Source organism: Patagioenas fasciata, chromosome 20 (assembly GCF_037038585.1).
Source record: "Patagioenas fasciata isolate bPatFas1 chromosome 20, bPatFas1.hap1, whole genome shotgun sequence".
NCBI classification, from domain to species: Eukaryota; Metazoa; Chordata; class Aves; order Columbiformes; family Columbidae; genus Patagioenas; species Patagioenas fasciata.
Genome location: NC_092539.1, coordinates 1,217,718 through 1,241,769, shown reverse-complemented (window position 1 = coordinate 1,241,769; position 24,052 = coordinate 1,217,718). Strand labels below are relative to the sequence as shown.

General features: G+C 63.6%; 3 protein-coding genes across 8 annotated transcripts in view; 2 read left to right on the top strand and 1 right to left on the bottom strand.

Annotated features, from left to right (window-relative positions):
* LOC136110617 (ATP-binding cassette sub-family A member 2) overlaps positions 1–24,052 on the top strand; it is a 158,906-nt gene that overhangs the window by 107,959 nt on the left and 26,895 nt on the right. Inside the window, exon 1 of one of the 6 annotated variants that reach the window (XM_065854184.2) lies at positions 15,665–15,866. The exons of the other annotated variants lie outside the window; for them this stretch is intronic. Coding sequence (XP_065710256.2) covers positions 15,801–15,866 — 66 coding nt within the window. The 5' untranslated portion in view covers positions 15,665–15,800. Of the gene's footprint in view, positions 1–15,664; positions 15,867–24,052 lie in introns of those variants that run through there. 6 annotated transcript variants of the gene reach the window in all.
* LOC136110500 (POU domain, class 5, transcription factor 3) lies at positions 734–5,205 on the top strand. The gene is made up of 5 exons (XM_065853963.2): positions 734–1,225; positions 3,021–3,132; positions 3,521–3,651; positions 4,145–4,309; positions 4,586–5,205. The coding sequence occupies exons 1-5, from the start codon at positions 734–736 to the stop codon at positions 4,835–4,837; spliced, it is 1,152 nt and encodes a 383-aa protein (XP_065710035.1). The 3' UTR covers positions 4,838–5,205.
* FUT7 (fucosyltransferase 7) lies at positions 7,418–11,052 on the bottom strand. The gene is made up of 2 exons (XM_065853964.2): positions 10,995–11,052; positions 7,418–9,405 (listed from the first exon to the last, which is right to left on the bottom strand). Exon 2 carries the CDS (start codon positions 9,360–9,362, stop codon positions 8,325–8,327), a length of 1,038 nt encoding a protein of 345 aa, XP_065710036.2. The 5' UTR covers positions 9,363–9,405; positions 10,995–11,052; the 3' UTR covers positions 7,418–8,324.

Sequence of the window (24,052 nt, the reverse complement as noted above, 5' to 3'; positions counted from 1 at the left end):
GAGCTGAGGAGCCCCAGTTTTGCCCATGAATCACTTCGCAGAGCACCCCACGAAGCCGTGAGGCTCTGCGGCTGGGATCAGAGCAGCAAGTGGCGATGGCCGAGCGCTTTCCAGCTCTCCCGCTGCACAACGGCACCAACATCCCCGGGCCTTGTCCTGCGGACAAGGGGCTGCTGCAGCCCTGGGCAGGCTACCATCCCTGCCCCTCAGCCCCGGCTCACCAGGGCAGCTGCCCCCGTTCCCCAGAGACCCCGGCTCCCTGCCCGTGCACAGACCCTGCTGCACAGGGAAGTTCCCAGGTGGGGAGACGCTGGGGCTGGTGCTGTCACAACATTTGGAGACGTGGGCCCACGAGCATCCCCGAACTGTGCGGGGGGATCTGTCCTCTGTGTCACACGGGGCGATCGGCGCCAGAGCGGTGCGAGACCCCGCAGCGGGGTCTCTCGCACCCCGACCCACTCCTCCCGCCCCCCAGGGCCAGGGTGCGGGCGGGCCACAGCCCACCCTCCATCGTTCCTTCCCCCGTTGCCCCCCCCGCCCCCCCTCGGGGATCAAGTTCACGCCCGACCCACCGGTGCGGGGCCAATGGGACCGGGGCCCATTTCCATACGACCCGGCCCGGCCCGGCTCGGCCCCGCCGCCCTCAGAGGCCCCGGCGGCGCCGCAGCAGGGAGGCAGCGGCCGGCGGGCGGCCGGGCCGAGCCCCGCATGGAGCCCTAGGGCTGCGGGCAGCATGTTCAGCCCGGACGGGGGGCTGCCGGCCGCCCCCTTCGGCCTCCTGCCCGACGCCGGGCCGCCCTTCCCCCGCAGCGGCTTCGACGGGGCGGCCGCCCAGCCGCTCTTCTTCCCCTTCGCCGCCGAGCCCGAGGCCGCGCGCGACCCCACGCCGGCCCGCGCCTGGCTGCCCCCGCCCGCCGGGCCGCCCGCCAAGGCGGAGGCGCGCCCGGGCCGGCCCTGCCGCCAGCCCTCGCCCGAGCCCCGCGCCGCGGGCTGCTGCGGCCCGGCCTGGCCCGCCCCGCCCTGGGCCGGGCCCGCGGCCCCCAACGCCGCCAACGCCGCCCTGCCCGGCCCACCCTTCCCCGGCCCCGCCGCAGCCTTCCCCGGCCCCCAGCTCTGCCCCGCTGCCCTGCAGCCGGGCTCCGGCGGGCTCTCCGGGCTGGGCAGTAGCGGCAGCTCCAGCGGTGCCGCCAGCGAGGGCGGCCACTCCAGCGACAGCGGCGACGAGGTGAGATCCGACGGGACGGGAACCGGCTGCTCTCCTGCCCTCCGCCCGGGCAACCCAGGTGCCCGGCACCCCTCGGAGGTACAGCGCTTCCCTCCCTGCCCCGGTGCCGCTGCGGAGGCGGGAGCAGGGGCCGGGCTCGCTGCCGTGCCGCCCCGTCGGGGAGGGGAGCCTCTCTGGCCACCCCGGCCATCGCCGGCTCTGCCGGTGCCGTTCTGCCGCGGCCAGACGTGGCTCAGAGCCGGGGCTCGTCCTGGCTGGGTCAGGCGCTCCGCGAGGGGAGCGCCTCGAGAAGGCCGATTTGGGCTGAGAAAAGGGGTTTCGGGGATTTGGTGATCAGCTGTCACTTTTGCCGACCATCACTCACACGCAATGCCGCATGGCCGCCGCATACACACGGTGCCCGGTGACCGTCCCTGGTGCGCGATACTACAGCTCGGGGCAGCGCGGCGCGGTCACCCCGGGCTCTGTCCGGCTCCTTCGGCCCTGCGGGCACTGCGGCTGCTTTCGCCGGCCGCTCCCGCCGGGGCTCCGACGGCTGCTGGAGTGCGGGCAGAGCCAGCCCGGAGGTGCGGGGAGACCTGGGGGGTGGGAGCGGTACATATCAGCAAGACTGGTAGCTGTGGTTTGGGCTTATTTTTAATATTTTGAAGTCTGGACGTAACATAAGCCCGTCCGGCCCCGGCAAGTGCGCCGCGGGGGCAGCGGCGGCAGATGATGCCGGGGTTTGCTGTGAGTGCGTTGATTGGGTTTGTGCGGAGCTTCTGCCGGGTCCGCGCCGCGGGGATTCAGGAGTTTCCACGACGGGAGCTGGAGGGATGCGAGTCCCCGGGTTCGCAACCTGCCGGGCTGGGTGGCGGTTACGAGGGGCGTTTTTTCCCGGTTGAGCGGGGTGAGGATTGCCCGAGGCAGGACGCTCCGAGCTTCTTGCTGTCGAGGTACTCCAGGAGTCAGCCGAGATTCGGTGTTAGGACGGAGGTCTGTAAATTCCGAAATTGTGCTAGAAACGTGGAAATCGGGTAACACATTGCCCAAGGGCCCCGCAGCAGTTTAAAGGCTGCGCTGCAGGGAAGAAGGGAAGCACCTGGGTAAGCAGTGTTCCAGAAGGGAAGAGCTTGGTTGTGGCAAAGAGGTGTTTGAATCCTACCTGAGTCTTGGGCACTTTCATCGTTCACTTCATCTGAGCCGTTTCATCTGCCCTGAGCTCAAGCAAAAGGGCTGGCGAGGGGCTGCCCCGCGCCCCGGAGCCGTGGGGAGGTGGGTGCCCACGGCCCGGGATAGCTGAGCCCGTGGGGACGTGTCGTGGGATGCTTGGAGCGGGGCCACCAGTAAATGCGCCCATCAGTGCTGCCTCTGGTCAGACCACGAGGGTCTGAGCCTGGGGGCAGAGAGGACATTCTCAGGGCACGTTGGGGCAGAGGGGGAGCTCTGGCTGCTCCCGGGACTTGCTTTTTGTCCCCAGGTCCTGGTGCCACCCTGGGGTGTGGTGTGAGCTGGGCCACGTACACGGTTGAGGGCTGTCCAGTGGGTCCTGCTTTGGGGCAGGGTGGGCTGGGGGCACGTTGGGGTCTCTGGGCAGGAGTCAGAGGTCTTCTGTGCAGCGGTTGGGGAAAACTCATTTACCACCCACCCCATCGCTCAGAAGTGGCAGCGACGGGTGGGTGTGGGTGCTGCCAAGAGCTCAGCTGAGCCCTTTCCTGTCCCTGTCCCATGCCGACCCCATCGCACCGACAGACCCCACTCCTGGCAGCCTCTGGGTGTGAATTGTCCCGTCTCAGTTGAATTCTGCCCCTGCCAGGAAGCGCCAACCTCGGAAGAGCTGGAGCAGTTTGCCAAGGACCTCAAGCACAAGCGCATCATGCTGGGCTTCACCCAGGCTGACGTGGGGCTGGCTCTGGGCACCCTCTACGGTAAGGGTTTGGGAAGGAAGGGTCCTGTGTGCCCCCACACCCGCAGGGAAGGGAGAAGCCGAGGAGGGGGATGGAGCACCTGGGCAATGGAGATTTCTGCTCCTTAACGACCTGCAAAGGAGGCGGTGAGCACCAGCCCCAGGCCTCCTGGGGCTCCCTCACCCTGTTAAGTACTCGCTCAAGGAGGAAGGGTTTGATAACAAGGAACTGGTTTAAAACAGCTACAGCTGCTTCTTAAAGAGTGTTTCAGTGCTTTAAATCCCTGCTGAAGCAGCAGGGAGAATGCCTTGCCTGGTACCCCATTCCATGTGGGGGGTGCCCGGAGGGCAAACGGTGGGACACCCCCAGCACGGGGCAGGAGTCTGTGACACCGTGCCTGCCCGCGCAGGGAAGATGTTCAGCCAGACGACCATCTGCCGCTTCGAAGCGCTCCAGCTCAGCTTCAAGAACATGTGCAAGCTGAAGCCGCTGCTGCAGCGTTGGCTCAACGAGGCGGAGAACACGGACAACATGCAAGAGGTACGGGGCTGGGGAGCACCGTGAGCCAGGGGCACCTGCACACCGAGCCCTCAAGCTGCAGCTTCTCCCTTTTAGATGTGCTTTTTGGGAGAGAACATCTCACTGCCATGGCTTGTCTGGTTGCAGGGAGAACTGCTGCTGTCACCTGCTAGGCGGGGGGGAGCCCAAATCCCCTGGCAGACACCCTGTGACAAGTCTGGCAGCTCCTGTCTCAGAGCAACCAGATCCTGCTGGAATCTCGAATAAGCTGGAGGTGCAGCTTGCTGCTCCCTGGGGAGCTGGGGGGTGCAGGCAGATGTGTCCATCTCCCCTGCACCAGCTGCAGGCACTACTGGGACACTGAGAATGACCCTGGTTGCAGTGGAGTGACACTTTGTGCACAAAGCCTGTCCACATCCCTTCCAGACCTCTACAGCCAGCCACACGTGTCTAGAGCCTTCTGGGGACATTGCCAGCACTGTGACTAAACGTGTGGCCTCTTTCTCATTTCCAGATGTGCAATGCCGAGCAAGTGTTGGCCCAAGCCCGGAAGAGAAAACGCAGGACCAGCATCGAGACCAACGTGAAGGGGACGCTGGAGAGCTTCTTCCGCAAGTGCGTGAAGCCCAGTCCCCAGGAGATCTCCCAGATCGCCGAGGACCTCAACCTGGACAAAGACGTAGGTTGGGAGGGTTTGCAGGGTGGATGCCCAAGTTGCTGCTGTTCCTGAGCACCCACATCAGGCCAGTTTGATACTGGAAGCTGTGGCAGAGTGGCAGGGGCTGGTAGCCACCATCTGCCTGTGTGAGCCCAGCCCCAGGAGGAGCTGTGGCAAGGAGGGGGCTGTGCTGGCAGGTCAGGGTGCTGTGGAGGTGCCACCAGCAGAAGAGTCTCCCTGTCAGCCACGCAGCGCCTGGGCTCACCCTCCTCACCCTTCCCCATCTCTCCCTCACAGGTGGTCCGGGTCTGGTTTTGCAACCGGCGTCAGAAAGGCAAACGGCTGCTGCTGCCCTTCGGCAACGAGGCGGAGGGGGTGATGTATGACATGAACCAGCCTCTGGTGCCCCCCGGCCTGCCCATCCCGGTGACGTCCCAGGGCTACAGCCTGGCTCCCTCCCCTCCTGTCTACATGCCGCCCTTCCACAAAGCTGAAATGTTCCCTCAAGCGCTGCAGCCTGGGCTCTCCATGAGCAACAGCAGCCACTGATCCGGGGGCTGCGGGGCCAGCGGTGGTGCCATCCCGACACTGTGGCTGGGCTGGTTCTCGTGGGGGACAGCTGGGCAGCTTCCCCCCCTTCACCACGGAGGGCACGGCCGCTCGCTGTGCTGCCTTGGGGCTTTTGGGGCGCGAGGGGCAGGGGAAGGGCTGGTAGCCCGGCATGGGGATGGTGCCTCTGCTCGCTGCGGTTGCTCCCAGCCCTTCCCCGTTATGTGCATTTACTGGTCCCAGCAGTGTTGGCCCCCACTCCAACCTGTCCTGGGGGGTGGCTGCTCCTGCCCCACTGCACCCATGAGTCTCCATGTCACTGCACGGAGCTGCCCGCACCCGGCCCCACCTGAGCTGCTCCTGCAAGACCCACAAAAAAGTATTTTTTAGTTTTTTTTTTTTTTTTTTTTTGAGGGGTGGGTTGGGGGGGGAGGGGGTGGTTTTATGTTTTGGCTTTTTTTTTTTTCAATGGTTTTGGTTGTAGTTTTTATAAAGCAAAAATCTTTGTAGCGATTGCTAGTTTCCCAGAGTCCCCTCCCTGTCACGTAGCTCTGGGCTGGGGCGCTGGGCCCAGGGTGGGGGTCCCTGGCGGCTCTGTCCTGGTGGCCGGGCCGGCGGCTGCGGTGTGGAGCTGGAGCTGAGCCCTGGCAGCCCGGCCTCCCCGCGGCACACGAGAGCTTCACCCATCCCTGGGCATGTGGCGGGGCTTGTTTTGGGGGCTTTGTGCCCAGCAACACCACGGATCCCCTGTGCTCTCCCCACTCGCCAGCCCTGGTCCCTCTGCCCCAGCCCAGCTGCCCAGGGACCATCTTTCCCTGGGGTCCCAGCCCAGGGGGGCCAACACCGCCCTGTCCATGCTGCTAGCGCCCTGTGCCTTTGAGCCTGCTGTAGTTGATGATGATTTTTATAATTTTTTTTTCTTAATCATATTCCCTCTGGCAATGAAATAAATCTCAGTTCTTTGGGGCATGAATGTGAGTTAACCCTTTTCTTGCTTTCCTTGCATTTCTGTGTGGTGCTGGTCAGCCCAGCACCATGGGTTTGGCTGCATGCGGGGCCATGGTGGGGCTGCACTGGTGCATGCAAATTGGGTGCACGTGTCCCTGTCAGCCAGCAACACCTGGCCCTGGAGGGACACCAGTTTGTCCAGGCACTGCTCCCCAAAGCAGAGACGGTAATGTGTGTGGGAGTCACCTTCCACCCAACTGGAGCTGCTGTTTTTGCTGTAGCTTCTTTTGGGAAGGGTGGAAGCACAGTTGGATCTTCAGGCTGTTCGAGCAGATGCCACAGGCAAGGAAGGACGGTGTGGGGATGTAGCAGGATCTGCCGAGCTCCCAGCGGCGGGGTGGGCAGCGGGGACATCCAGGAAGCCAGGGCTGTAGGACCGTGCGTGAGGAGCGCTCCACCGTCCAGCCGAGCAGCCTGGTGGTGGCGGTGCCACCCCGGTCAGGGTGGGCACCGGGGACTGAGCTGCTGGGGGTCAGGGGTGCCAGCCCAGCAGGAAAAGCAGAGGGCTGGGGGCTGACACCTTCAGTTTTCACCACTGTGGCCTCTGAAACCTGGTTTGCCACCAGCCTTCACCCCCAAGGACTTCTCCCCTGAGCAGAAGCAACGAAATGACCAAGCCTGTAGTGAAGCCTCTGAAAAGCTGCTTTTTCAGCTCATCTGCCAGTAACCGATGGGTTTGCTCTCTGGGGTTGGCCCTGCTGCCATGGAGCGGGCAGGAGTGGGGTCACTGCTGGCACCCTGCAAAGGGCCGGGATGCACACCCGCCTGGGTGTCCCTGTGCAGAGGGGTCCCCTGGTCTCACCCTGTGTCCCTGCTTGCTCCTGGGTGCCCCGCAGGGTGGGAACGCAGCCAGACACGGCACCCACTGGAAATGGCTCCCCCCGGCGCTGCTGCCCTTCGCTGCCATGTGCTCTGAGGGTATCGGAGGCTGGCGATGGGCAGAGTTGGTAGCGGAAACCCTGCGGACAGTGTCACCTCCCTGAGGATTGCTTCTCTCCACGTTTTCACCATCCGATTTTCTGCTCCGGTGAAAAGCCAGCCAGGCAGGATCCCCAGGCCCCCTGCCCCAGCACCCTGCCCGGAGGTGCTCAGAGCCACTCCTGCCCTGTTTTCGGTTGACCCAGAAGACACAAGACGGAAATCGGAAGCCACAGAAATCAGAAGAGGGCGACGTGCCTGTCAAACGGTAACCCAGCAAGGGCTCGGCTGCGTGGGCTGGGACACAGCGAAGCACCAGCCTGGGGCAGGAATGTCCCCTCTGCTGAGGGGTGACACTGCAGACCTGGGCCCCACTGCACCCCAAATGCAGAGGGCAGCTTGCGGATTGCCAGCAGTGGGGTTGTGACTTTGGGGCTGCAGTGAGGGGCATCTGCGAGCTGTTTATACTGGGGCGGGCTGGTGGCACCGAGCCAAGGGGCACATGGGGAAGGGTATGAAGAAGACATGGATGGAGCAGTCATGTCCCACCCCATGGTCCTGTCACCCGACCCCGACATTGCTGCCGATCCCAGATAGGTGCTTCCCCTCAGGGTGCTCGGGCAGTGCCCGTGCCCAGGGTGCAGGTTGTGTGTGTGCTGCAGGGTGTGTGCAGGCTGTGCGTGCTGCAGGGTGCATGTGTGTGCAGGGTGCCCACAGTGCCATGTGTGGCACAGGGTGCTGGCAGCACAGGTGCCTGGGGTGCTGGTGGGTGCACAGTGGAGGGCGTGCAGGGGCTTGGCAGTACCCAGGGCACGTGGCACAGGCTGCCGGTGCCACAGGGTTCCCATGGGAGCAGCTTTGCTCTGTGCTCGTTGTGACGCTCTGGACACCACCACTTCGCTGGCTTCCTGCCGCAGCAGGGGAGTGAGAAACCACAGCATCCCTCTCTGACTCGGCCCTGCACTGAGCAAGCTGAGATTGCACTCAGGAGCATCTGGTGTCCCGCCAGTCCTTCCTGGCATGGTGACACCCACGGTTTGAGGTGGGGGTGGGTGGGAGAAATGAGTGTGCTGAGAAGCAGTGGAGCAGAGGCTGTGCCCTCCATCTGTGCACCGGGGTGCTGGGTGCACCTGGGCTGCCCCGAGGTAAACTCCTCCATCCTAGCCAGAAATGTCACCACCCAGCAGAGGGTGCCGGGGGGATACAGCAATGGCACGGAGAGGTTGGGGAGCCCTGAGCCCACAGCCGGCCCCCCACCCTGTGCACCACAGGTAGAGCCTCTGCAGTACCACATCATTTACTTCCAAAGCACCCTTTTGTCCTGCCAGCACCCTGGCGAGGTAGCTCAGTCTCGGGTCTGGGGTGGGGGGTTAGTCCTGTTTTGCAAGACATTAAGTCACGTAGAGTTGCTCAAGTTCCCAGTGTGGCAACAGCCAGACTGGGAAGAGAGGTCAGGGCTCCCGTGTTCCTCCGTGCTCCACGTCCTGCTCTGCAGAAGGGTGTCCCAGGCTCCCTTCACCCCAGAAGTGTCCCTGATGGTCACAGCACACATCGCCCTGTGCTAGGCGTTGAACCAGCTCTCCAGGTCGGGATAGACGTGGCCACGGGGCAGGCTGGGGTAGGCGGTGCAGATGGTGCAGATGCGCTCCCTCCAGTCGGCATAGAGCTTCACGCTGTACCTCTTCTGCCAGGCAAAGAACTGCCGGTAGCGGCTGGAGTTCATGGTCTTCAGGAAGGTGGCCAGCTCTGCCAGGGAATCAAAGTCATCGACGTGAATGAAAGAGTCTGCAGGGACAAACTGCTCGTAGTTGGCCCTTGGAGGGCCCAGCACCACGGGCACGGTGCCGGCCAGCAGCGAGTTCCTCCAGAGCTTCTCGGTGATGTAGTCCTGGTGAATGGAGTTCTCAAAGGCCAGGTAGAACTTGGACTTGGACGTTGTTGGCAAGAGGCAGTCCTTGCAAAGTGGCTTTTTGTTTGCTTTCCCGTATATGTTAACATGGAGGTACCTAGAGAGGTTTTTGTAGACTTCAGCTCTTTTCTGAGTCCTGTGATAGTTGCTGATAACCCAGGACACCAAGTTGGTCTTTGTGGGGATATTCACAGTGGCTGACCGGTTGGGCACAAGCTTGCCGTAGGGGATGAAGATGTCTGAGTCCTGCCTGTATGTCATCACCCAGTTGAAGGTCTGGTTCCATCCCGCTAGAGCTTTAGTGTTGGAAGGGGACTCCAGCGAGACCCACACCCAGTTCTGTCCTGGCGGCCTCTCCTGGGGCAGCCTGTCCCTGCCGGGCTGCAGCCTGGTGTGGGGAAACACCACCACGTCTGCGCGGCGCAGGAGCCGCCGCTCCGTGGTGAGCCGGCAGCCCGTGATGCCGTACAGCTCACGGCAAACGTCCCCGCTGATGTTGGGGACCTGCTTTGAGGGCCATGCCCACACCAGGACCACCAGCGGCTCACTGTGCTTGGGGGCTTCTCTGGACATCTCAGAGGGGTTGAGGAAGCATCTCAGGTTCCAGAGGGTGGTTACAAACACCCCGGCAGTGAACGCCACCTTCACGCCCGGCCAGCCCCATGGCAGCCGTGGCAATGCCCGGAGCATGCTGCTGAGCTGGCTGTCACCTGCTTGGGTGACAGACCTGCACCTGGGAGAGAGGAGAGGCCACTGAGGAGTGTCAGCTCGTCCTGTAGGAGGTGAGGGCAGTGGGGAGGTGCTGGGGCCAGAGGGGATGGAGAAAGGGCTTCTCCATTAAACCGAGGCCCCAGTATCACCCCTGACCCCTCTGCTGCCTCCTGTCACTCCCCCGGGTCCCCCATGCACCTGGTGTGACCCTCTGGTGGCTTTTGTGTTCCTGGTGTCCCCAGCTCTGGGGTGAGCAGGGATGCTGCTGGAGGCGGGCACGGAGCTGATGAGCAGCAGCCACCCGTGGCCCCCCACCCCAACTGCCTGGCACCGCTCCCCATTACACGCACAAGGGATGTGGTCTGTGCCTCAGTTTCCCCACTGAACAAACAGCCACAGTCCCACTCCACCCTTCCAGTTTTGCCCAGGGCAGGCTGGGCCCAAAGAGCAGGCAGCCTTGCTGCAGCCAGGGACCACACACCAAAGGGCAAGGGGTAACACCCTGAGCCCTGTCCTAACACCCCATGGTGAGGTCCCAGCTGCAAACTGGGGTGTACCTGGGAGTGACTGGGAACTCCAAAACCCTGCTCATGGCCAGACTGGAGTGTCCTGCCCGAGAAGTGTCCCCCCACCGCAGCACCCTCCTGCAGTGACCGCAGGGCTCTCCCTGGGCTTTGGGTGCTCTCCCTGTGCTTAGGGTGCTCTCCCTGTGCTTAGGGTGCTCTCCCTGGAATTGGGGTGCTCCCCATGCACTTAGGGTGCTCTCCCTGGGCTTGGGGTGCTCTCCCTGGCCATCAAAGTCATGGCAGCCCCAGCAGCCTGGGAGCTCACAGCCTTGGTGCGCAAACACTGATATTTTATTTTCAGGTTGTCACCGATGGCCGGAGCCCCGCGGGGAGGGCAGCGGGGCAGGGGTCGTGTGTGGCTGCTGCTGACAGGGCTCAGCCCACAGGCGCATGGGAGCCTGGCTGCAAGATGCTCGCCCTGCCACGGTGCCCAGCTGCCTGTCTCAGGCCTCTGCTGGCAATGCCATACTATAACTTGTGGCACTGAGGGGACCAGAGAACAGTGGCAGGGATGGTGAAGGGGACACTCGGCTGGGCTGGGGTCTGGTCACCAGCTCGAGCCCACCCAGCAGTGCTCAGTGCCCATGGGCACCCAGAGGGTCCAGCACCAAAGGCAGTTTCCCTTTTGCAGTAACCTCTATAAACACATTGGCTGCCTGAGCCCCACTGCCAGCCAGGGCTGTGCCCGTTCCTCTGTGATTTTGGAACCTCCTAGAAAGCAGGGCCCTGCTTTCCCACCTCAGACACTGCAGCTTTGCTGTGAAAAATCCCTTGCCTGTGCTGGCCTGCTCCGCCTGTCCTGCTAAAACACACGAGCTAAGCTTATGCTCCAGAAAAACCTGGGAAAGCTCTGCCGGCTCCCTGCACCGCACACGGCAGCACCAGTGCTCCAGGTCCCTCTGCCCGCCTGCCTCCAGCAGTGGGGATGCTGCCCTTGTTTTGAGGATGCTCTGGGAGGGGACACCCTGGTCCGGTAGCGCTGGCAGCTGACTCGTTTCTCAGCCCCTCTCCCTGTGACGGGTGGTGGAGCCGAGATCAGACTTACCGGGGAAGCGCTGGCGCGGTGCTGTGCGAGGTGCCTGTGTCTGCCTGGGCAGCTGTGCCACTGCGCTGGGGCACTCTAGGGCTTCCTCTTTTCTGTGGTTTTGCCTCGTCCCGGCCCCACGGCGGGTCCTTCCTGCTGCGCGCAGTGCTGGCACAGCGGCTCCCGGCACCTCCCCTGTGCCGCGTGGGCAGCGTGGGACCCACAGCCAGTGTGTGCCCCGAGGGCGGGTGCGTGCCCATGGCTGGGTGTGTGTCTTGTGGCTCATGCATGTCCCATACCTGAGAGGGTGCTCAATGGCTGGGTGCATGTCCCATAGCAAGGTGGGTGCTCTGTGGCTGAGCCCCATGGCTATGTGAGTGACCCATGGCTGGGTGCATGCCCTGTGACTGCCCCATGGCTGGGTGGTGCCTGTCAATGAGTGAGTGCCCCGTGCCAGGGGGGGGATGCTGCTGCCCCACAGCAGTGCCCTGGCACCCCCGGGAAAGGCTCCTGGTGCAGGTGCTGCTCACAGATCTGTGCCTGCCCACCCCTCTGTGCTTCCCCTGCCACCCCCCAGCTACGCTGTGGCTCCTTGGAGAAGGTACATGTGGCCCCGCATGGGATTTCAGTTCTCTAAAGGGGTTTCCCAGGTGCCAGGCTTGAAACTGAGCCCAAAGCGTGGCTCCCATCTGCCAAGCATCTCTTCTGTCCCAGCCACCAGCCAGAGCCCTGATGTCCTGGATGAGCTGCGGTTTTCCAAGGTACCCGCCCCTGGTTTGGAGTTTGTGAGGTGGCCCCATGTCCTCCCACTGCACTGGGGCTCTCCAGCACTCCCCATGGTGTGGAAGGGTCCCCACCCAAGCTGGCGGGGACTGAGCCCGTGCCCACACCAGTCACTGTCCCCAGCTGCATTCCCCAGTCAGTGCTCCCATGGCAGAGGGATGCCAGGGGATGGGAAGCAGGCACAGGGTGGCACAGAGGAGGGGACAGCAGGTAGAGATCCCCAACCCATGCTGAAGCCTGCCACCCATGCTGTCCCTGGGCACTCAGCCCTGTGGGGCAAGACAGCAGCAGAGTCTGGCGCCCCAGTGGGCTGCTCTGCCTGCACCGCTGCCTGCCCTGCTGCCTGCACCACTGCCTGCCTGAGCCATGGCTGTGCTGTGGGCAAAGCTGCCTGATGGGGCTGTGCTGAGCCCACGGGGCAGCTCTGTTAGCTGTCAGCTTTGTGCCAAAGCACGCCCCACAAACACTCACACTAATACATCATCATTATTTTTCTCAAAAGCAGGATTGCTGGGTCCAGCTGCACGTCCCTGGTATATGCAGCTCCCTCTGAGACCACCTGGGAACAGCTGAACGGTGAGATGCTCATGCAGCTTGGGCTCAAACCAGGTGCTTCCTCTGTGTTCACTGCTGCTGTGGCAGAACTGGTGAGGATGGACGGGGACATCAGCGCCAGACCCTCAGCCTGGCACTGCCACCCAGGCCATGGGTGATTCCCTCCTGGCAGGCGGTGGGAAGGAGCTGGTGCCTTGCCCAGGTGTGTGTGCCGGGCTCTGAACACCCTGCTCGCGCTGACATGGGTGCGGGCAGGGCCCTGCCCTCAGCCCAGCCCAGGTGCCTCCCGTATGCCACCCACAGCCTGGTTGAAAACAGGATGCCAGCCTGACTCTGAGTGCACTGACTCATCTTGAAACTGTCAGCTAAAGTGGCACCAGCAGCTCCTCGGTGCTGCCAGGCCCCGGGCACCTGCTTGCTGCCGAAAGGGGAACAGGCACACGTGTGCCTCGGCTGCGTCTGCACCGAGAGCTGCCTCCCGTGCCCAGCCTGCTCATGAACATGGTTGTTTTCTTTGCTGCTATTGCTGTTCGGGCACCAATGTCCCCAACAGCCCTGCCAGGTGAGGAGAGATGGGGAAACTGAGGGTAAGGAGGGGAGCCCCGAGGCGTGCAGCGCTGTCCCCAGAGCTGGCAGGGGCACACAGAGAGCTGGGAGCGGGGCCCCAAACGGCTCCCTGGGGGTCCTTGGGCTGCTCAAGCACCCCTGGCGTCTACACCCCCCATTTCATGCTGGTCCCATCAGCTGCCTGGATCCTGGGAGTGAGGACGGTCACAGCGCTGCCAGCGAGGCGAGGGGCTGGGCAGCAGCTGGGCACAGCACCGTGCTACCGCGCTGATGCGCAGCAAGGCTCGGAGGTTTCGGTGCTGCCCTGGGAGCCTTTGGAGGCCAACTGCAGCTCAGGCTGGTTGTTTTTTCCTCCCCAGCCATGCCCCCTGTTTCCTGTTTTCTTTTCTTACCCCCTTTCTGCATTTCTTTTGCTGCATGATTGGTAGCCCAGATAGCGGGCACTGCACTGTCCCCAGCCCCGCCAGCTGCAGGCAGCACTCCCCGCTGCTGTCCTGTCCGCCACGCCACAGGACACGGCTGTTCTCCTCCACAGAGGACAGCACGGAGTACAGCATCCACCACGAGGTTTCCACAGGGGGTACAGAATGGGTGGTGGAGCCAGAGGGAGCTTTTCCCTGGCACATGTAGCCATCACCCCCAGGTGCTGCCCCAGGACACTCTGGCAGCAGGGACGATGACCTGAGGGATACTTGCATCTTGTGGGTCCAGGCACCCTGACCCCCGTGGCGCAGGGATGTGGCAACAGTGGCCAGAGGCTCCGAGCCAGGCTGGCACCAGGACCAGCTCTGCCCAGGTGTCTCTGGGGCCAGACTATGGGACCATTGGGTAACGCCAGATGGCACCAGCACAGCGCAGGGAGCTTTGTGTGGGTGGGTGCTGCCACCTGCAGATGACCCTACACAGATGGAGAAGCTTGGCCACCCCGCAAGAACGGCCCCATGTCTGTGGAGGAGACGGGGCAGCAGGTCCTTGGTACTGTGCCACCCCATGGGACGCTGCTGCTGGGCCCATCTCTTGCTGGCCCCTCGTGGGGTTTTGTGTCGTGCCAAGCACGACACTGTGCAGCTCACTGAGATGCACCCAGGGGCAGCGGGAGGGAGGGATGTGGGAGACCCAGGTCAGGGCTTTGAGCCCATGTCACCCACAGTCCCACCCATGACTCGTTCTGCTGCATCCCTCTGAGCTGGGGACCCACTCTGCTGCAGGGCAGGGCTTTTCTGAGGTGTTTCTAGCGTGGGCTGGGGGCAAACCACATGCAGTCCCCTGGAAAAAGCCTAGGGTGCATGCGCCCATCCTTCCCCAAGGACCAACTAACACCCACTGCTGGAGCGAGGTCTGGGGCCAGACAGCCCTTCAGCTGAACCCCCACAGCCCAGCTTACCTTCACACCAGATATCTCTGGTATTTCAGAGCCAGAGAAATGCCAGCAAACATCAGGGTCATCCCAGCAGTTACTCGTGTTGGCGGGGTGCAGGTGGAACGGTGCTGAGCCAGCCCTGGCCAGCCCCTGCTCAGCTCCTCTCGATGCCAGGCAGCTCTGCTGCCCGCACACCCAGCCCTCCCAAAACAGCGCCGCGCAGGGCACAGAGCCGGGGCAGCGCGGTGCCTCTGCGCCACCGTGTCCCCTCGGGCAGCCCTTGTCCTCTCTCACCTCGGCACAATGTTTCACCCAGAAGTTTTTTTGAATAATGGCACTTTGTGGCAGGACAAGGGGAGCTTTTATCAGTGCCTGGGCAGCTGTTGTAGAGCCTGCCTGAAACACAGTCACACTTGGCAACACCACTCGGGGCTGGGACAGCCAAACGCGTTATTTGCAGCTCCCGGCTGCACTTGGCCCTGAAAGCAGCATGGCAGGGGAGATAGTTAAAGATAGTGGCAGGAGAGGAGAGGGGCGAAGGAGAGAGGTGGCTATGGACGGCTGGGAGGAGAGGGAGGGACAGGTCCTGAAATTAAGAGAACCAGAGGGAGCAGGAGGGAGGGAAAGAAGGATGGATGGATGAGTGGAAAGAAGGATAGAAAGAAGGAAGGATGGAAGGAAGAGTGAATAGAAGGATGGCTGGCTGTGTGGAAGGATGGAAGGAAAGAAGGACAGACAGAGAGCTGGCTTGGTTCAATGCTGACTGCTGTTGAGGGTGTCATTCCCTGTCTTGGAGTCACAGCTGGGCTGGGAGTGCAGCTTGGTGCAGGAAAGGTGGTCCCAGCCAAGAACACACGTGGACACCCCAGCACTTGTCCACGGGATTGGCTGGGCAGGAGCTGTGGGCAGCTGGACCCGAGCAGGACCAGCAGCGGCTGGTGTGTGGGGAACAGCAATGTCACCTGAGCAAGTCTGTCCTGGAGGGGCAAAGATGGAAGAGACACGCAGCTGGGGGTGACCTCGTTTTGCCTCTGGCCTGGAGAGGTGCAGGGGCAGCTCCAGAGGCACCTTCTGGGTACTGAGGGTTTCTCTGACTCGGCAGCTCCCTGGGGCAGGAGCCTGGCTCCCAGACAGCCCACACCCGGGGAGGCACGAGTGCTGCAGCGGCCGCCCCCACTCCGTGCCCCGGGGGCTCCGTACCTCAGTTCCCCCGGGAGGCACAGGATACACCAGCAAGTGCCTGCCTGGCAGGCAGCAAATCACCGGGCCCCCGGCGTTACGGTGCGCTCCGGGGCTCCGGGCTCCCCTGGGCCGGACGGGGTCGTGGGAGCCCCCCCGGGCCCTGCACCGGGCGGCGCGGCTGCGGCCGGCGGTGCCTTTAATGGGCGGTGGCGGGCGGGCGCCCCGGGGGCGGCGTTGCGCAGGGCCGGGCCGGGGCTGAGGCCGGTCCGCTCCCTCCCAGCCTGCTGCGGAGAACGGCGGCGGCCTGCCGGGCTATGGCGGTGGGCGGCGGGTGATCCGTGAGCTGAGCGGGGGAGCCCCTGCGCGGGGTGGGCCCGGCCATGGGGTTCCTGCACCAGCTCCATCTCTTGCTCTGGAAGAACGTGACGCTGAAACGGCGCAGCCCGGTGAGTGGGGGGCGGCGGGGGTGCTGCGGGTGGGAGCTCCCCTGCAGCCCTGGGCAGCGCGGGGGCGGCTGAGGCGAGACCCCCGAGTGGGGCCGGCACCGCGGGGCCGCTGCGTGGGACGGGGGGAGCCCGGGGGCCGCAGGGGGGGTGCGGAGCCACCCCCGGGCCGAGCTTTCCCCGGTCCCCCCGCCGGCCGGGCCCGGAGGACGGGCGGTGCGTGGGGATGCGGACCTGGCGTGTCCGCTCGCGTGGGGCTGCAGGAAACGAACCGTGGGTGCCGTCTGTGTGCGAACCCACGGAACGCCCCGGCTGTCGGCACGTCGGCCCCGGCGTGAGCCCAGCCCGGCGGGGCAGCAACAGTTGGGTCTCCCCTGCCCCGCTCCCACCCGTGTTCGTGGGAGCTGCCCGGGCCCTGTGGCAGATGGAGGAGCCCAGGGCCGTGGGCTCAGTGCCACCTTCCACCCAACCCTCGGGCCTGGGCAGCATCTCCCTCCCCGCCACGGCCCACGCGCGTGTCCGAAATGCCCCAGGCACGTGCCAACCCTGTCCCTGGTCCCCAGGGCTGCTCCTCCGGGTGGGAGAGCTCTCCCCAGGCCCGGGCGGTCTGCACGCTATAAATAGGCTTCCAAGTGATATGTGGGTCAGAGTCGCCCCTCTTCCGTGGGCTGGACAGGAGCTGCTCCCACGATCTGGGCATGAGGCTGAGACAGGGGGGGTTCCCGGGCCTGGTCCCCCCAGGGGTGGCAGAGAGGGCAGGATGGCACTGTCACTGCTGCGGTCACACAGCAGGTGTAACCTGCACCGGCCCCTCCTGCTCCTGCACAGGGCTTCCCTGCCAAACCTGGGGGACAGGCACAGGGACCCCGGGAGGGACCCCGGCCGCAGGGACCCGGGCAGCGGTGCAGCAGGGGGATGGGTGCGCTGGGCGCCGAGGGAGCCGGTTATTTTTAGAGGGTGGGGGAGGGTAGCGAACTGCTGCTCCCGAGCTGGCAATGCTCGCTCCTCTTCCCTCTCCCAAATACCCTGCAGGCCTGATCCTGCCTGCTTTCCCTCGCCAGCAGCTTGTGAGCATCGTACCTTGTGTCCTTCCCAGCGACCGGGGCGGCAGGACTGCCCGGGACGGGGCAGGCGGGGCAGGGCGTGCGCAGGGCTGAGCCCCGCGTTGCAGACAGGTGCCCGCTGCATGGGCAGCCCCGGTGCCCGCAAAATGGGTGAGGGGGATGATGCTCTTCGGCTGAGTCATCTCTGCTCCTTACCCCAGGCCGAGCTGCGTGGCCACGGTGAGGGGCTGCCCAGCACTGCGTGCCGCAGGCCCCTGCCTGCAAGGCTTAGCCGGCTGGCGCAGCTGTGCCCTGCTATCTGTTGGCCCTTGGCAACTGACCCGGACCTGGCTGCTGTGGCTGGTGGGGTTACAGGCTGGGGTTGCACATGTCTTTTGGGGGACCTGTTTCTCCCTGACCCTCCCCAGCCCTGTGTGCAGCAGAGAGTGCAGCGCAGGACGCTGCAGCTGGAGGAGGAGGACGAGGAGCCCAGGCCTGGTCACCGCCGTATGCGAGGACTGTCACTGGAGTGCCCTGCTTGCTGCAGGCAGGGTGGCAGGGGAAGGACCAACACCTCCTCTCTCACTCAGCGATGCCATGTGTGGGTGGGGTGTGTGTAGGACCAGCCATGTGCTGGGATAAGAGCTTCCCCCAGTGCTGTGGGTGCTCATGGATGGATTTAGTGCAGCCCCAGGGACTGTCATGCCCTGAGGATGTGTGCCCTGTATGTGTCACTGATTTCCTCATGGTCCTGCTGTGTACAAGTCCCACAGTCACCTCATGCTCCCCATCTGCACAGGGGACATCATCCTGCCCCGTGCCAGAGCCCAGCCTCCTCAGCCCATGCCTTGCTCTCCCTGGCTCGGTCCCCCAGCCCAGGTCTGCCCTGACCTCATACAGAATTGTGTGTTTCACCAGGTGAAACAAGCTCCATATCGCACTGATCCTGCTGTGGCAGGCGGAGGCTGGGGGGATTGCAGCAGGGAGGGGGTAAGCACGAGACCCCTTCCTTGCTGGGGGTTCACCCCGAGGGGTTGAAGTTGGGGGTTGCTGGACTTCTCCCGGTCTCGCAGTGCGGTGTGTGCCCCGCGCTTGCCCCGCCAGCAGCTGCCCATGGGCACAGCTCTGTGCCACAGCGTGCTCCCCTGGGGTAGGTGCCTCCCATGGCATGCTTTCCTCCGGGCAATGTGCAGAACAGTGGCCCTGGTGGTGTGGGGTGGGATGGGATAGGGAGCAGACAGCTCATCTTTAGCTGAGTGGGCTGGGCTGGGACTGGAGAGAGCTGGAACCAGTCCTCTGTGCTGCCCCTGAATGCTGGTGACCCTGGGAGTTCCCATCATACCTGACATTGGGGGCTATTTGGGGAGCAGCATTGCAGCGAGGGATAGCAGTGGTTTTGGGACAGACTTTGTCTGCGAGCAGTTGGTGAGGGTTTCGCTGGGCACTTGAGGATGCAGTGGTGGTGGGTGCAGGGAGGCTTTGAGGGAGGTGTGCTTCTGACCCACGGCACCACGTCACCTGCTTCCATAACCGCTTTGTCACCAGGCGCGTTCACCTGCAGCCTGGCAAGGGTGATGGCTGGACACTGTCCTGTGGCACCTCTGCAAGGTCTCATGTCCAGCCCTTGGGAGCAATGGAATTTGCCTGGCACGGCTGAGCTGTTTTGGGGTTTGCCTGGGATTTTTATTCTTCCCAGGGCAGAAATTCAGGCAGGAGCCCTGGAGCAATGGGGGTCTGAGCAGAACCATGTCAGCGGCTCTTGGTGGAGGGAAGGCAGGGCTGTGGGTGTCTGAGGACAGGCTGTGCCATCATCTATGTCACCTTGGCTCTTGCTGGGACAGGGGTGAACTCAGCTCTGTGTATCTTGCGGGCTGGGCTCCCTGATGAGTATCGGTAGCTGGTTTAAAGGTACATTGGGTGTAAAACTAGCAGGTGATCTCTTAAAAGTTACTGCAGGCACAGCTGAGGGTGTTTGGCACTTCTCCATGGCTCTGTGTGCCCACATGTTTGGGACAGGAAGGCGACCGCAGCGGGAGCTCCTGGCTCTGAAGTGCCGGTGACAGGAGTGTGCTGCCAGGTTTTGTTTGGCCCAGGAAGGGTTGGTGGTTTGGGGCTCTTTCAGAGGAGCAGTTGGGGCTCCGGGTGCAGCTTCAGTGTCACTGTGTGTTGGTGGCGTTCCCATGGTGTGGGCCCTGGGGTGCGGGGAGGATGCATGTGGGGCAGGGGAGAGCCGGGCACTGGTGTGGCTGCTTTGCCCTGTGCAGGGTTTGTGCCTTTGGCTCCTTGGTCAAGAGCCAGGAAGCTCCCACCATACAAAGGAGTTGTCCTGGCAGGCCTGCCCTTTCATCCCTGGCCAGTGGGAGCGGAGCTGTGGGGATCTTGGTGCCTACAAAGTAAGAAAGGCTGAAACTGGGGCACGGGGGGGTCACCCAGCCAGCAGGGCCCTGGTGCAGCAGCATTGGTGCTGGAGTGCAGCAGCATCGGTGCTGGGGTGCAGCGTCCCTAGGGGACAGGGCACCTTGTGCCTGCAGAGCCGCTGCCAGGCCCTGCTGCCAGGGCCAGGTGGGGCTGGTGCCCGATCCTGCAGCAGGAATCGATGCGCTGGCGCTGCCCCAGCTCCGGGTGCTCTTTGCCCCCTGGCTGTTTGCAGCTGGTGTGGGGGAGGCAGGGGCCACACAGGGTGGTGCTGGTCAGGGCGGTTGGTGGCCACAGTGGCCCACAAGGCAGGCGGCCACAAGCCACTGAGCCTGCAGGGCTCTGCCTCGCACTGTCTGCAGGGAGAGGCTGTGGGCAGCCAGCGCCCTCCTCCACACCGCGGCTGCCGGCACAACCCCACTGCTCTGAGGCCGGGCCCTTGTGCCGATGCAGGGTGGCTGTGTCCCCGTGCCGTGTGTTGCGGTGGCTCTGGGACAGGGCGCTGCCGATGGTGTGTCCCGCTCAGCCAGGCACGCTGGTGCCCAGCTGGCACAGCACCATGGGGCTGGCATGGGGGAGAACCATGCTGCTCTCCCTGGGCTCCTGGTTCTGGCACTGTGTGACGGGCTCAGGTGAGGTGCTGGCAAACCCTGTGGGGATTTCTTCCTCCTCCAGCTCCCCTGAGGCATGTCCCCAGGCTGCCACGCCAGTGTGTGAGGGGTTGGGTGGTGCCCTAGCTGGGACAGGTGACAGGCACAATTTGTACTGAGCAAGGCTGTGACTAGCGGCAGGGGAGATGGTGGCTCCTGGGCCTGGCCTTGGCTGTCCCCATGGGTGAGGGCACAGGCGGGTGACCTCAGGGAGCCCTGGCAGGTGTCCGGCTGGGTGGTGACCATCAGTGGGTGCCTGTGGTGGGGCAGGGCTGGCCTGGGGTTGTGGGCTTAGCTTGGCCTCCTGGGTCTGCTTGGCCGCGGGGCCTGGCTTACCCACCAGCTCTGGTGCTGCTTTTGCAGTGACCGCAGCTTCACCCACCTGTGCTTCCCAGCTGTGAGCAAATAAGTGGATATTTAATGATGACTAAAGTCTGGAGCCATCAAAAAGTTTTAAGATATTTCCACCAGGCCTAAATGCTTGTTAGAAACATTGGAGTGCTTGTTCTCCAGGAGCTGAGCCCCATCACTTGGGGCTCCTGTGGGCCAGCACCTGCTGGGAGGGCTGGGAGGCTGGCAGGGAGCGGGCAGCTCTGCTTCCTCCAGGGACGGGCTCGGGCGGACCGTGCCCTGTCCTCTGGTGGGTGCAGGATGGGGGTTTTGGAGCCCAGGCTTGCCTTTGGGCTGTGCACAGTGCTGCTTCACCTGTGTTGGGACCAGTAAATCCCCTCACAGGTGCCAGGTGTGGGCTGCAGGGCTATTACTGGGGTGACCAGCTTGCGGGTCTCTGGATGGGATCTCCCAGCCCCTGGCTGTCCCTGTGCCACACGGTGCTGGCTGAGGGCAATGGCTTCGAGTGGGCAGGAGGGATGGAGCAGAGTTTCAGGTGGTGCCAGCGGACATGGAGAGCTGTCTGTGCCTGGCCCGGCTGCTCCCGCGGGGAGTGCCGGCTCAGCCGTCGGGGCGTGCACGCTGCCGTGTACTGGGGACACCGGTGGAGTTTCCTGTTCAAAGTCCATGGCTGTGCTAACCCTGGCTTCAGCGCATCTCCCGGCTGCCCCTCGCTGGAGGGCAGGCACGGTGGACCCGCTGCACCAGGCTGGGCTGTTGGCTCTTGCTGCGTCCCACGGGGCTGGTTGGTGCTTTTGGCCTGGCACCCGGCTCGTGCTGCTGCTTCGTGCTCGTCCTCCTCCTCCTCGCAGGCCCCTGCTCCCTTCTGCTGGTGTGGAGTCGTTGGCCCTGTGCTCCATGCAGCTGAGCACCGCCTGGGCAGGGAGCTGCCTGCCCGGGGCCAGCACCCTGCCCGCAGCACCTGCCACCCTCTGCCTCCCTCACAGGGGACTTGGGCAGGATCCCACTGCCCCTGCATCCAGCCAGCGTGAGGCTTAACGTGGGATCCCACCAGGCATGGGTGTTCCCCCACTCCATGGAGGCGGCAGGAACTCATAGCTGGCACTCATGGCCTCACCCTGCTCACCTCTCTGGCAGGTCCAGGTGAACTTGTGCCGGGGGGATGTATGCACATGGCTACGGGTTCATGCCTCTGGCTGCCAAGCTCTGCCACAGCCCAGGAGCTACCCCTGGGTCCTCCCAGCCCCTGTCACCTGGGCACAAGGGCCCCTGAGTCCTGTGTCCCGGCACCCCCCTCCAGGCATACATGTGGGAGCCCTCACCACGGGAGGAAGGGAAGGGGTGAGAAGACAGGACAGAGCGTGCTGGTGGATGCGGGGATGGCCAGCAGGCACCGGCCCTTCTCCTCTCCTTGTCTCTCTCCTTCCAGCGTTTCCTTCCCTGGATCCTGGCCTTTTCGCCCCCTTGCTTCCTCACACAATCCCAAAATGTCCCTCAGAGTCCTGCACCTGCAGGCAGGGACCGTGCAGTCCCCAGGCTGTGCCACACTTGTGTGCCAGCTTTGGGTGCCCCTGCTGGGTGCCCCCCAGGGAGGGCTGAGGCTCCCTTGGGACAGCATCCTTTCCCCTTTCCCCACCGCATGCCAGTGCCTCTGCCCCATTATGAGTGTGGGGCAACCCTGTCCCCCTCACACCTGGAAAACCCCTTAGGGGCAGCCCTGGGGACCAAAGGGGCAAGATCAGTCCTGGAGGTGCAGACTGGTGACCCCCACTCTGCCACCACTTCTGCCCATCGCCGTGTCACCCCGGGTGCTGGTGGTGGGGCACAGCCTGCCCTGGCGCTGGGGGATGCAAGCGGCGCAGGAGGGATCGAGGACAGAGGATGTCTCTGGGGAAAGAGATGAGCAAAAGGTCAATGACCCACTCTAAAGAAATGAATAACAACAAGCAGGTCCCTCTTGTCACCACCAAGGACCCGACAGTCCCCAAAGGAGCCTGGTACAGCCCGGCATGGGTGTGGGGGGACGGTCCCACAGGCGCCTGGGCACAGAGGCCCCTTTGTGTGCCTGGTAAACAGGCAGTGAGTGGCAGGGCGGGAGCCATGGGGCAGGCAAAACGGGTCGGGGTGTCCCTTGTCAAACCCCCCAGTACAGGGATGGTGACACCAGGGACTGTGCCTGGGACCAGTGGGACAAATGGGGATCCCCTGGCACCGCTCCTGGGGTGTTTGCCATCCCCTCCAGCCCTTCTTCCTCTGGTCTCTGCCTCCCTCAAAATCAGCTCTGGGGTTGGAGAGGGCAGCCTGGGGGGCACCCCTGGGTGCAGCCGTGCCCATCCCACCAGCCTGCCAACCGTGGTGCCCGCAGGAGAGCTGCAGCCACGTGCGATGGGGGCCAGGGAGTGAGGTCCCTGTGCTTTCTGCTGTTTGCTGGGCTGTGGTGACTTTTTGGCAGAGCATTTACAGCCCCTGGGTGAGGCCCTCATGGAGGTGATGCTTTTGGGGACAGGAAAGCCTACTCCTGTCACCTGCTGCTGCTTGGGTCCTTCCAGGCAGCCCCTGTGGTGTTAAAGCCCTGCTGGTGAGCCCCTCTGGCAACTGATCACCATGGGTGACAGGACCAGTGCAGGAGGCTGGTGGGAGGTGTTGGTGCCGCAGTGGGAACCGGAACCTTCCTGGCAGCGGAGCTGGGTCTGCCCTGCGCTTGGTGGCACCCGATTCCGGGTGCCAGCCTGGGGTCTGATCTGTCCCTGGCGTGAGCTGAGTGTGGCTCACTTCACCCTGTGCCTCAGTTTCCCCACCCACGATAGTTTCCCTCCACTCAGCAGCAAGGGCAACAGGGCCATGACGTGTCCTGGGTGCTCCCAGTGCAAACCAGCAGCAGCTGCACTGGCAGCATGCCGGGTCCGGCTCCTGCCCGTGGCTGAGGGCACTGATGCCCATCCCCAGGGCCTCTGGGCACAGAGCCCAGCCTGGGCTGCCTGCGCGATTGGGGTCAGGGATTCCTGAGGATTTGCTGTGATTTACCATATGCCACCGGTGGAAATCCTGTGCAGCCATGGCCTTCTGGGAGGGCACAGAGGGGGTGCCAGGACCCCCCACGCTGCCCCCAGTTGCACCTGGGGCCGGTGCCAGGGTCTGAACCTGCCCCGGCAGCACTGGGGTCTGCGCTCTGCATAGCTGGGGCTGTCATGCCAGGCAGCTGCCAGCTGTGAGGGCACTGTCAGGCTGGGTACCTGTGGCTTGGACTTGGGGTTATGTCAAACTTGGGGTTTACAGCTGGCTGAACATGAGCCAGTGTGTGCCCAGGTGGCAAAAAAGGCCACCAGCATCCTGGCTTGTATCAGGAACAGTGTGGCCAGCAGGACTGGAGAAGTGATTATGTCACTGTACTCGGTGCTGGTGAGACCAAACCTCGAATCTTATGTTCAGTTTTGGGCCCCTCATCGTAAGAAGGACATTGAAATACTGGAGAGAGTGCAGAGGAGGGAAGGGAGCTGGTGAGGAGCTGGAGCACAAGTGTGGAGCGGCTGAGGGACCTGGGGGGTTCAGCTGGAGAACAGGAGCTGAGGGGAGACCTTCTGATCTCTGAACTGCCTGAAAGGAGCTTGGAGCCAGCGGGGGTTGGTCTTTTCTCCCAAGTAGCAAGTGACAGGACAGGAGGAAATGACCTCAAGTTGTGTTAGGGAGGTTTATATTGGATATTAGGAAAAAATTAGGAAAAAATTCTTCC

Bases quoted from the DNA above. Each gene is read 5' to 3' on its own strand.
- FUT7 (XM_065853964.2), bottom strand. From the start codon at position 9,362: ATGCTCCGGGCATTGCCACGGCTGCCATGGGGCTGGCCGGGCGTGAAG.
- LOC136110500 (XM_065853963.2), top strand. From the start codon at position 734: ATGTTCAGCCCGGACGGGGGGCTGCCGGCCGCCCCCTTCGGCCTCCTG. The intron at 3,133-3,520 runs GTAAGGGTTTGG...CTGCCCGCGCAG, and splicing joins GGCTCTGGGCACCCTCTACG to GGAAGATGTTCAGCCAGACG. The intron at 3,652-4,144 runs GTACGGGGCTGG...TCTCATTTCCAG, and splicing joins ACACGGACAACATGCAAGAG to ATGTGCAATGCCGAGCAAGT.